The sequence below is a fragment of the Panthera uncia genome, chromosome F2, assembly GCF_023721935.1.
Source record: "Panthera uncia isolate 11264 chromosome F2, Puncia_PCG_1.0, whole genome shotgun sequence".
NCBI lineage: Eukaryota > Metazoa > Chordata > Mammalia > Carnivora > Felidae > Panthera > Panthera uncia.
In genome coordinates, this window is record NC_064812.1 from 43,222,366 (window position 1) to 43,235,772 (window position 13,407).

Consider the following 13,407-nt stretch of genomic DNA (forward strand, 5'->3'; position numbering starts at 1 on the left):
GTACAATATTTGGCTTATTATAAATTTAAATGGAACATACTTCCTAAATTTGACTTAGATAACTGACAGAACTTTTTCAAGTACCAGACCTACAACAAACAGAAGTAAGTTTAAGAGTCTCCTTAGATGTGTGATATGTAAATCATATGTACTATGAATACAATTAGAAAAAGGAAAGATGGAAGATGTCACTTTAAAAAAAAACAGTACTTTTCACATTCTACAGAATTATAGACTTTATTATAGGAAAAAAACCCTGCCCTTTTTTAGGGCATTTATTTAAACATTTTATTAAAACTTTTGAATATACTGACATCGGATCAAAACTCTGTATGGATTAGGGAAGTTAAGAAAAAGTAGAATGAAATTGTGTGATTTTTTAAAAAAAATGTGGCCTCCTTAGGGATGAGGAAGGCACAGGTAGTGGGGCCTGGAATGGAAGGAGAGAGCACTGGGGTTTGAGAGAAGCCAGCAGGGAGCAACGCCTGTTACGTGAGCTCGGGAGGGAAGAAGGGTCCAGGAGATTCATTTGAGTTCATGGACGTTGGAAGCAATGACACTAGATGCTGATTTTTAAGTCTGTCTTTTCTGTAACAGAATTTCCTTGTAATGGGTGTCGGGTTTTCTCAATCCTTTTAACACATAACTACACTGTGTTACTGGAGCCATGACCTCAGAGACTAGAGGAAGAAGTTTCAAGGCCAGTGAGGGGAGGTGCACAACCCACACTCAGACTAATTGGCATGCTGCCAGCAGGTGGATTCCTTGGTGAGTTCCAGGAAGCGACCAGCAGTCAAGATCACCGAGCTCCAGAATGGAGGTGAGGGCCAAGTTATCACGGGGGAGTGAGATATCTTGCCACTACATCTCTTCCCTGTGTAGATTACTTGTTTGGTGGTCTCATCCTGCCTCCTGGCTTTAAATACCATCTATGTGCTGATACTTAGAGCTATCGTCCAGCTCCAACCTCTTTCCCACCTGCCTAGCATCATTGCTTGATATGTCTCATAGGCCTATCAAACTTGTTGATTTACTAACAGCCTCCAATATTTCTCCTTCTTAAAGTTCCCCATCTCAGTAGATGACATCGTTCGTCCTCACACCAACCAAAAAAAAAAAACAAAAAACAAACAAAAAAACACATTACCATCTTTGACTCCTTTCTAATAGGGATTTCAAATCAACTACTTCCTGTAATCTTCACTAATAATGCTCTAGTCAAAGCCACTGTCCTGACTCTGGACTGTCACAGTAGTCCCGGATAGCATTCTCTGTCCTCACGGCTGCCCCCTCTCCTGGTCCTCCTCCCCTGTGCCTCTCAGTCTGTTGTCCACATGGCAATTAGAGTGAGGCTTCTACAACCTATGTCAGAGCAATCCTCCTTTGCTCATTACTCTTCAGTAACTTTCTAGAGGAGGTGTAGTTGGCTCTCTCTCAAGCATCCTGTGTCTCAGTAGCTAGCACAGTGCCTACCACCAGAGCAGTGTCTCACAATGCCTGTTTGTTCACTGACTAGGGAAATATAATATTTTTCTACCCAAATGGGAAGGCGGTAGGAATTGGAGAGGTGTGTACTACTCAAGAAGGTGCTATGTACTCTTCAGCAGCTTTCTTTTCAAGGCTAATTTCACAGCAAACATGAGATTATGTTTTAACAGTTTCTGAGAAATGATAGCAAATGGCAAGAAATCTGTACATTAGCAACATAGACAACTTCATGGCTCAGGAAATGAGAAAATGCAAAATTGTGATAGCATAAATAGGGGGTTTTCTGTATATATAGCTTCCTCTTAGCCCAATCTTGTGTTTATTGAATATTCATTGGGGTATGTTAGAACAGTGAACAATATTTTGTGAGCTTGGCAAAGGAATAAATTGCTGAATGGCTTACATTTTTGCTATCAAGAAAGCCCCACAAAATGGGCCCAAAGTAACATGCACCAAGGTTGATTGAAAAGTAAATTTATTTCACTGACCTTATCAATTCAGTCTCCTTCTCTATTTGCTGAATCCTCCTATTTTATACTTCTCAATGGCTATCAACATACTTTTTTATGAAAGCTTGTCCCTTTATATGTGTCCTGCAATCTCTTCCTTTATTTATTTCCCCTGATCTCTTCTAATAACATTTGCCTCTTCAAACACCTTACTTTTCCACCTATTTTCTCCTGCAAGTATTTGTACTGAGAGTCCCAGTTACTTCAGCATATTGTGGCAAAGGACCACCTCCTCTGTATGGACTCCTAACCAGTAGACCCCAACTTTCTCACACATCCTTCCAAATTAAGACTTGAGGAACTTTTCTTGATATCCTTAATCTAGTGGAATTTATTTGCGATACTAAAAAGAAATCATAGTAATTCGTTGAGGTGTCTTCAAAGATACTTTGCTTATGGTAACAGCCTTCATTGAAACAATGAAGCAAAGTATCTGGACACATAGTAGGCACACAACAAACTTCCTTAGAATGAACATAACGACTGTGAGGGTGATTGAGGGGTTGAGTGTGTGATTTAGTAGTATTTATACTTGATGTGGTAGTTCGTAGACAGATGTGAAATTTGAATGCAATTGAAATACGATGTTTTAAGTAGCTGATAACTTTAATATTGTAATACATTTCAGAATGGTTTATGATGTGGGCCATAATCCTGTCACGAAACATATGATCATCACCTAACAACAGTATTTGAAATCTTGCCAGCCAAAATTATCAATAAGAAATAATTTTTATCCCAATTAAAAGCTGACTTTATTTCATAACCATCTTATAATAATTGCCTTTAAAGAGTTGTTAACAGATTTAATCATTTGTGTAAAAATATTATATTTTTTAGACAAAATTCAGGAGAGCTATATTTTAATACCTACACACACACACACACACACACACACACACACACAAATGTATTTTTTTTGCTTCACAGTTAATTGGGAAGTGAATGTCATGTTTAACTTATGGCCAACTTAGTTTGCCTAGAATTTTCTTACTTTCTTGTTTTACCTCTCTCATCTGTCAGTCCACATCTCTGGCTTTTTAAACTTCTTTCCAAGAGACTTTCACTCTTATATTCTTACAGTTTTATTTTATTTGTCTTTCACTTCCTCTAATAGTCTATTGCTCCTTCCATTAGTCAATATCACACTCTCATTATTCTTCTATTTTTACTGCTTTTTAGCTATAATCATAAGCAAGCTTGAGCCTTAAAAAACATGCTGTAAAATGTGTGTGTGTCTCTGTGGTAGAGTTCATTATTTGTCCAGATTGTTCACTTATCCCTGCATCCACTCCCAGGACCAGCTACATTATTTGCAGGACTTACTACAAATTGAAAATTCAAAATTAAGAATTTCAAGATAGCAACAGCAGAGCGTTAAACCAATCACAGGATCTAAGCATGGAGACTTGTGTGACATACAAGGAACTCACCCCACTAAAGGAGCCACGTCCACAGCCTTTGCCATATGACTTTGCAGTTCTTTCTCTAGAAGCAAGTGTCTCCCCCATCCTACTGATGGTAGGTGCTAAGGTCTGAATGTTTGAGTCCCCCTCACCCCCAGAATTCATATGCTGAAATCCTAATCACCAAGGTGATGGTATTAGGAAGTGGAGTCTTTGGGAGGTGGGTAGGTTATGAGGGTAGAGTCCTCATGAGTGGGAATGGTACCCTTATAAAAGAGCCCAAGAAATATCAGTTCCCCTTGTGCAGTAGGAGGGTATAGTGAGAAGACAACCATCAGTGAGGAAGCAGGCTCTCAGCAGAACTAGTCTCCAGAACTATGAGGAATAAATGTTTGTTGTTTATGAGCATCCAGTTTATGGTATTTATGTTACAGCAGCCCAAATGGATGAAGGCATTGGGTTTGACCATGTGATTTTTTTCTGGCTAATGGGGAATGTGAACACAAATGACATGTTCCAGGTTTGTCTAGATCATAAAAAGGCATTAGATGTCTGTGTTTGTCCGTCTGTTTTTCTGTCATGGCAGAAGGACATACATGTCATGTATGAAGGACATGTCTCAACTAACTCCTGGCCATGGGAGATTTAACCTGTAGTATAAAGTTAAGCCCGGCTGAGCCTGGCCTATACCAGTCAGCCCAGCCAACCTTCAGACACGTGAATGAGAATAAATGATCGGTAACCTGATCTGTTGGGTTTGGGAGTGGTCTGTCACACAGTAAAAGCCAACTAATCAAGTAAATGAAAACAGTTCATCTAAGAGGCTCTAGCAGACAGAAGTGTGGCGTCATTGATCCTCACCTCAGCTTTTCCTGTCTCACGCCTCCCTTACCCAGCTCACACTGTGGATTAGTGAGTTGCCATATCAAGACCCTGGTTGCTCCCCACCCCCCTCAAAGCCAGGCAGTTTCACCAGGCTCTAAACTCTACACTTACTGCCTGCTTCTCCAGTTCCACTCTTGGTTCTGACAGCCTTAGCTCCCTGTCCTGCTAGGGATGTCCTATCACACACACACACAAAGCATCATTCTATCAAGGTATTTGTTGTGACTGTGCCTTCTGTCTTGTCTCCTTGCCTCTACTTTTGGTGCTTTTTTTTTTTTTTTTTTTACTATCTTCCAACTTATAGTAGGATTGACCTTTCAAAAGCATAAGCCAGTTTCTGTCATTCCCACGGTTATATCCTCTTGTGGCAATGTTTGGTAATTGGAGTAAGTAAAACTTATTACACAGCTGCTATTGTTGACCTCACATCCCTCCATTCCTCTGTTTTTCCCTGTGCTCCAGCCAGACTAACCTTTCTAAACAATGCCATGCCCATTTCCATCTCAGAGCCTTTGATCATTCTGATGGAAACATGCTCTCTACCCCATCTTCAGTTTTTCCGTGATTGTGAGGTGTTCCTACTGATCCACTCCTATTACTGTCCTGTTTTATTCTGGAAGACATCATGTCTGAAGGGATATTAAAAATCAAGTAAAAAGGGAAAAATGCAATGCATAATTTACAGAAAATAGCAATAATGAATAAAAGGGACCAGCGACCAGATCTGGGGCTGCTAATTCTTTGAACGTTGAACCAAGGAAAACCGACAGTTAGAAGGCATGACAGTTCCTTCCTGTACTCTCAAAATAGGAGAATCTAAGAGGGCCTTCTGTTGTTTTCCACCTGTTTTTTTATGAGGTAAAGCATGAAGTGGCTATTAAGAGATTTTCCTTATTCCTACTTCCTCATGTTTATTTTTGATGAAATATTTTCTTGATTCTGGCCAAATGTCTACATGTCTTAATTTTGGGTAATGCTAATTTTATATATATATATATAAACTTGTATCTTCATAATATTTTCAAGGGAATTATAGGGAGAATATATCAGAAGCTATCAGGCAGACATATTCTTTTTATTTTAGATGTTTATTTATTTTTGAGAGAGACAGAGTGGGGGGAAGCAGAGAGAGAGGGGACAGAGGATCTGAAGCAGGTTCTGTGCTAACAGCAGACACCCCAATGCGGGGCTCAAACTCAGAAACCGTGAGATCATGAACTGAGCTGAAGTGAAGCTTAACTGACTGAGCCCCCCAGGTGCCCAGCAGACACTATTCTAAACTGGAATTTGATAACATTCTTTGTTTTTTCATTGACTTTTTGCTTATATTTGACCTCCTGCCTTTTTCATTCACAAATCAACCAACATGAAGATAAATCCTTACAAAAATTTCTATAAAATATTCTCTATTCTTTACCAAAGAAAAATAATGATACATTTTAATTGTTGTTCAGTAAATTGCCAATATTATTAAAGCTTACAGTGATTATGGAGATGGTAAGAATATGTAAAGGATAAAAAAAAAGTTATACTAAACAATTACCATAAAAGACTTACGTGCAAATCTTGTAAGCCACAACCAAGGTCAACAGGAATAATGATTAGGGCTATGAATTTGACCACAGCAAGGTACTGCCATGTGAAATGCACTAAAGCTTTGTCAAGCTTAAAGAAGGATCATAATTGACAGAGAAGGTAGAGTAGAGGAGGGATGGGCTCCACCCCTTGATATTTAGGGATGAGTCCGAAAGACTCCAAAACCGGGTAATTATAAGCAGTTGGGCAGAACTGAACTGTCCATTCATCATGTGATAAAAGGGAAAAGAATGATGTCCTTTAGTGGAAGTGGGAGACTGGTGCATGGCAGAAGCTAGTCAGTCCTGTGTCTGGATAGAACTAGAGCCTAGGAAATAGTCCCACTAAAAAAGGGAGAACAAATGAGAAAATACAGGAGAGGGAAAAAAAAACATCATAACTTGAAAGTATCTCTTTTCTTAGATGAGTCTGGGATATAGCTAGGAAGAAATGCTACTTTCAGGGATGAATCAGGAATGTGTCCTTTGCTATGGTTTACATAATGTTCATTCAAATAGCACATTATACAAATCCTTTCATAGTTACTAACATTTCATATAAAATAGTTACTAACATTTCATATAAAAATATATGGGATAAGTTGATAAACTTGTTCATTTATTATTATATTATATGTATTTTGTTTATATAGATAAAATGTTTCACTTGTAGAGAATTTAATAAAGAAAAATAATGGGAAACAGAGGAAAAATATGACACTTATGGAGCCCTCAACATAATTTCTTATGTACAACTCTTGCTTATATAATTTGTAATTTGATCTTATCATTGGTGAATTTTATTATAAATTAAATATTTTCTAGCAAGAGTTTTAGTTAAAGACTTCACCTTATGTTTTATAACCACATTTATTGAATTATGTAGATATTATAGTATATTTAAAAGTTCTTATTTTTCCTCTAAAGCTAAATCATGCTCATTATAGTGCATCTCTTGGTTAGGTAAATAACATACATAAGAGATTTTTTTCAGGAAAAGTTTTTTAGCGGTACATTTTGTGAATCATTAATTATTTGAGATTGTCTACCATGACAACTTGGGTGGGTATAAAATTTAGTTACATCCTTTTGCACTTAAGTACTCTAAAGAAGTTATTTTACTATCTTCTGACATTAAATATTTTGGAGAAGTTGAAAATCTGCATGATTTTTCTTCTCTTACCTGTGAACTTCTTCTTTTTTCTTCCTAGATGCTTACGGAAGTCTTCAATCTTAAGAGTTATTTTTCAGGAAGCTATGTTTGTTGTTTGCCTTTTCACATTGATCACCTTTACACATGTTAACCTCATTTTTTGAAGTCTTATTTAAAATCTTTTACTTATAAGACTCAGCATATGTGTAACTCTATGGATTATTTCTTTCTCAAGAAAATTAGTGCATTTGATATATCATTTTGTCTGTCATCAGAACAAGGGAGACTCTAATGTCAATATTTTCTGCTACTTTAGTTTTTACTTCAATAAAACTTATTTAGCACCAGTTTGGTAACAGGCAGTGTGCTGGTGAAGGAAATAAGGGAAGAATAAAATATGTTCCCTGCCCTCAGTAAATTTATAAATATTCTTATGCTGTGGCTCTTGATAATCACAGAGGCTAGTTCTAGAATGTAGAAAAGAGCTTGAATGTCTTTGAAGAAGAGAGACTTAGTTCAATTGACTTTCACATGCTGCCTGAGTAAAATCTCATCAACAGTCCTGTTGTATGCTTAACAATAACAAAATATATACATAAATCTATGTGCAGCAGTTTATAAATATATCCACATAAACAGATGCTATTCAATAATAGTTTCTATGTTTATTGTGTGGCACATGCTGTGCTAAACCCTTTTTTAGATCATCTGACTTAATCTTCACAATAACCTCATGAGTTATATTTTATCTGTCTTTTACAGATGAGGAAATGAAACTAAGTTGAGTTCCAAGGTCAGACAATGCTTAGCACAAATTAGACACTCAAATCAAAATTTACTGAATAGGAGAAGAAACTAGGACTTAAATCCAGGGCAGTGTGAATACAAAATCTTTGTCTTAACCACTATACTAAACAGCTCATCAAGGGGAAACAAACAAAAATAACAGCACAAATAAAAACAAATCAGTTCTGGCTAAGGTTCAAAGATAGGAAGACTAGAATTAAACCAGTCATGGACTCTAATTCTGTATTCAAGATCAATTGTCTGCTTTCTTTTCTTCCTTTTAAGTAGAACTTTAACTTTAATTAGACATTTTAGCATATGGAAGTTAATAAATCTTTACTCAGATATCAAAGTCCCAAATATGAACTGTAAGATTTTGATACCCAATAACCAATAGAGAATTAATAGAGGCTAGATGGGAGTTTTAAATCAAAATTAGGTATGTAAATTTACATTTAAATAGAAAAGGAATTTATGTTTTTAAAAAAACTATTACACAAAATTATCCTGTATTTAAGCTGGTGGTGATTTCTTTTAATTAATACGTGGAAAAAAATAATAGCAGGAAATAAATTATCTAAATAGTCACCACCCATAATGAACCAAACACGGTGATAGGTGACAGCTTACATTAAAAAAAAAAAAAAAAAATGAGGGGACTTTTATGAAATAGTTTATGTAAAATAATTATATTTGTTTTTAAGTATTAATCAAATGCATTTGTCTTTATACTTCAATAATATAAATGTAATTGTATAATAAATATATAAAACAAATACTATTTTTATGCTAATAAATATAATAAATACTTATTGGGGAAAATTTCAAAATAGAAAATGCAAGAACAACTAAAATGTCACTCATGATCCCAATACCCATAGGTAACAGCTGTTGAAATTTTTATGATATCTTCATTCATGAAACACCTAGCATACTGTGAGGGGATGCTGGTATGAGGGCATCAGTAACGTGACTGGACAGTTTGATTATTACACTGACTAGTTTCCACAAAGGAAAAAAAAAGATTTGAAGTTTAATTTATATGATTTGTTTTTAATCAGTTCTTTTCTGAATATTCTCTGTGGCTTGAAATATAATAAATAGTATTATGGAATATAACTTACAATGATTCTATAAAGTATAGACAGTCAAGGACAGAAATTTAAGATGGAAGGCCAAAAAGATGCCATAAAACAGTTGTAAAGTAAAGAATTTGTATCATTTTTTAACTGCAGAATAACAGTAAATAAAAAAGAGTATGTTACGCATTTAATCCAGAAATTCCCACACTTCTTCCTTCACACAATTCATTATATGGGCCCCGAAGGAGCTTCGGCGTAAAAACAAAGATCTAATTGTGTACTTTAAAAACTGGTTACACAGTTTACCTAGTTTAATAATCTTGAACAACAAAGGAGGGATTTTTCGGGGTGGGTGGGGGCTGGAGTTTGGTTGACGCTCCATGGCTTGAGGCATGGGAAAGGAGAGTCCAGTTAGGAAAGCAGTACATTTATGGCAGAAGTGGATTACTAAGTGGATAATTAATGGTGGTGAAGATAGCAGATCTCCCCTCCCTCCTTGGGCTTCTTCTCACAAGTGAGCTTATAGCCCTGAGGAAGGTTTTTTGTTTTAAAGACCATTCTTTCTGAAACTTTTGGTCTTTCTGTGGTTTATTGAGCTAGTCTCTAAGGTTCAAGGGGGTCAAAGCAGAAGATATCTTCTCCAAGGCATTAAACAGACATTAAAGGAACAAAGCCAGTCTGAAGAGTTTTCACAGGGTCTTCTTCAAAGATTTAATCTACAAAGGAGTTTTTTTCCTCCACATAAGACATTTAATGACTTTAGGAGTCTTAATTTATATCTTTTGCCCTTTCAGTAAAATTTAAAACTGATCAAATTTAAGCACATACATTAATATTAACAGTGTACAGATAACTCTAAAGACTAAATCAAAAGTTTGGGGGTAGGAAGCGGTTTATGATAGATTTGTATCTTGATTCCCCCTACATACATATTAGAATTTTTAGATGCATTAATAAACACTATATATGCATGTATAGTAAGAGCATGTGTAATTCTTTCCAGCTCAAATGACCTATGTATCACGTCCACATGCAAACATGTATATTTCATTCTTAGGTTATTTAAAATGACATTACATCTTTGTAGTAAGTCTTTCGGGGTACAGCCAGCAAAAAACAATAAGCACATGATTAAAGCATTTTCTCCATTGATGTCATTGCCATAAATAGAGAGAGCCAGATAAAGAGTAGATAACATTAATAGTAAAATGCATATTGATTACTATTTATCAATATAGTCATAAAGTGCTATTGTAATGGTACAATAATGGTTATCTTGGTAAATTCTTATAGTCATACCCATGATATGAATAAAAATCATTTGAGCAATAATGTCTTGTATTGTGAATCATAATATAAATAATTACAGAAGAATAACTTTTTAAATGTCTCATTTTTACTGCATGTGTGTGTATGTTCACACATGCACATAGATCATGTGTCTTCATTTAAAAGCCGTGGCTTCTATAAAATTTAATTACATCTCCCTGCAGCTTTAAATTGTGAGTGGCTCTAAATCAAGTGTGTCTTCAAAACAGGGGCTGCTTCTATTAAATTTAATTATGTTTCTCTGCATATTGCACAGTGGAGGTGTAGTTGCTAAATGAGGGCATCTTCTATGAAAATGGCACAGGAAAGATGTAGAAACAAGCGGGATGGCCTTCATGCTTCTTTGAAGTGGGTAAAAATACTGTTGTCTTGCCATAGTCAAAACTCTCTGGAACCAGCTTTAGTAATGTAAGACAAAGCCAAGAAGATTGAATTTTTCATGCTATTTTCACGTATGATATGTACATTTTTGGAAATATTCCATTTATGTTAATTTTTCAATACATTAAATATGAATTCAAATGATTGAAATGTAGAAAGTCTTTTGCATTATATTTGAATTTCAGAACCATATGCGTCACTAATTTCCAGTCATACAAAAGGGATTAAAGAGGCAAAGCAGCTTGAAATTATACTTTCTTTTGTTAAAAAACAAACAACAAAAGAAGAATACTGGGGATTTTTTTTTTGTAATTTCCAAAGATAAAACTTTTCTTTTTCTTTTTAAAATCATAAGTATACATACATGTATATATACATCTATATATATGACTTGATATCTTAATAGTTGCTTGATCATATGACCTATTTTTATGAGGGTATACATTTGATCATACATGTGTTAAATATTAAAAGCCGGCTTTTGAAAACTGGTAAAAACAGAGAATTCATGAATGGATCACCTGTAAAATGAGATTGACGCAGTACCTGTTGTTAAGCACTTACTGATTGATGTTATAAATCAGGGTAATATACGTTGCTTAAACATAAAGTCTCTATAGATGCAGGCTAAGTAAAATGGATAATTATTTCTATATGTGTTTCACAATATTCAATAATATATTATTATATAATTTATTATTATTACCATTATGGAATTGCTTCTGTGGGGGGTGGGGGTGGCAGGAAGTTGATTACCTCAGTATTACTCTCCCTCAAGGAGATGGAATTTTCAAGCATTACCATTTGGGGGGTTTAGTACTTAGAGAAGTAGGCCTAACTAAAATAAACATTACAGAAGTTCATGTTCCCTAGCTCACTCAATGGAATAGTCTTTTCAGTTTTTGCTTTTTCCTTCTTCTATAAGCTAGAGTCCTTTCCTAGAATGAAAGCAAAAAATGGCCTTTTCACTCTTGAGCAAATTAAAGTCCTGGCCAAACATTTTCTCAACTTGCATAGAAGTGTAATTAACTCACTCAGCTGGCTTTTTTTTTTTTTTTTTTGACATGCAGACCTCGTGGTGTTCTGCTCCAGTCTTGAGAGTTACCACGCATTGCAGCAGACATGTTTATTTGCGTAAAAGGACACCTTGTGATAACAGTGGCAGTACTCTTGCAACTTGTCCATTTCCTGAACTGCTTGGAAATGTATCGAAGACAAACACTACAGATGCAGGTACCCCAAAGTCATACATGTAATCTTTTACTTTGGTTTAAAATCATGACATCAGAGATCCTGCCAGATGTGGGTCATGTGCCTAGATAACCGTATAGAAGTGAACATTTGAAATGGCCATCCTCTAATTTAGGTGGAAACTTATAGAAATAAGAGAAATCAGTCTTTATGGATCAAATTTTTATTGCAATCTATATCTACTGGCTGAGAGCAAGAATGGGATTTTCAACTCTAGAGAGGCTATTTCCTACATTAGCTCAGATTGAGAATGCTCTGAGAATCAACATTACAGATTAACAGTTGATTTTGTATTATTCAGAGTGTGTGTTTATTAGAACCCCTCTCATGACATATTTTCTGTTAAATTCATCAACACATCACAATTTAATAGGCATAGCTTGTAAAAATGATTTGTAGATTATTTGTTTAAATTATGGTCATTGGGCTGATTGGCTGGCTGTTCTAGAGTAAATGTACCCAAATAAATTACAAACCGAGATGTTCATTAGTAAATTGGGGGCATGAGGGTAAAAAAGTAAAACCAGCTAGATGCACAGAGCTTAGCTGAGTATGGATGTACTCAGGTACCAACATCAGTTTGGTACTTGCCAGTCTTCATTTTAGTATCTTTTTTCACTAAATAGCAATAGAAAAGGCTCCATTTTTATGGCCTGTAAGAGTGTGCCATATACATAGTGCTATATATATGCATTAAATTGCAAAGCTTTCCCCATTCCATTTTCACTATTTCTAAATACTGTCTAAAATAAAATGATTAAAATGTCAGTGGATCCACATGCATTCCATTTTTGCAATAAGCATTTCTTTCTACAAAAGAGAAATGCTGTTTAATTTCAGTGTGATTGTGAATTTTGTAAAATGAGGATGTAATAGCATTTTACTTAAACTTATAGCATCTTCTGCTCATATTGTGTTTCAGAATAGTTCCTTCATAATTAAAGTGTCAAAAAACACATTTGTAACAAGAATGATGAAATTCATTCTGAATAATCCGTCAGCAAATAATAACCTGCATTTCCTGCTCTCAAACAGAATCATTTAATACCTTTCAATCATTCAGTTCTTCCCTCTTTTTTCTTTTTTCTTGTTACTCTTAGAAAATAACTTCCTATAACAGCTTAGAAACTATTTTATGGGCTTAATGGAGGTTTTTCTTTAGCTGGAATGTTATATGGTTAGCAAATGTTTCTATAAATATGTAAAATGCTCTTCCCTGAGTCCCCACTGGATGCCTCTCAACTAGAGCATTTCCAAAACAATAAACAAGGCAAACAAAGAATGCTTCAAAATAATCATAATTTCACATTTCCCCCCAAACATTGTTCATTTATTTTTCTATTTTATTGGTGAAAACAGAAATCATATTGAGTGGAGGATTTCCCCTCACATAGAGATGAAGGCAGGTTGACATTTAGGAACTATGGCATCTTATGTTTCTGAAATATGGAAGGAGCAAGTCAGATTATTCAAGTGCATTTTCTCCATCTAAGATCTTGTTTTATCATTGCCTGTTTGAAGTGATACTCATTTTACATTTACTTTTAAAAATGTAAATTAACA

At 35.2% G+C, this 13,407-nt stretch overlaps 1 protein-coding gene across 6 annotated transcripts in view; it reads left to right on the plus strand.

Moving 5' to 3' along the window:
* The window catches only part of TRIQK (triple QxxK/R motif containing), a 291,286-nt gene that overhangs the window by 125,240 nt on the left and 152,639 nt on the right, over positions 1 to 13,407 (plus strand). Inside the window, exon 6 of one of the 6 annotated variants that reach the window (XM_049633159.1) lies at positions 11,664 to 11,826. The exons of the other annotated variants lie outside the window; for them this stretch is intronic. Coding sequence (XP_049489116.1) covers positions 11,664 to 11,826 — 163 coding nt within the window. The remainder of the gene's footprint in view (positions 1 to 11,663; positions 11,827 to 13,407) is intronic. 6 annotated transcript variants of the gene reach the window in all.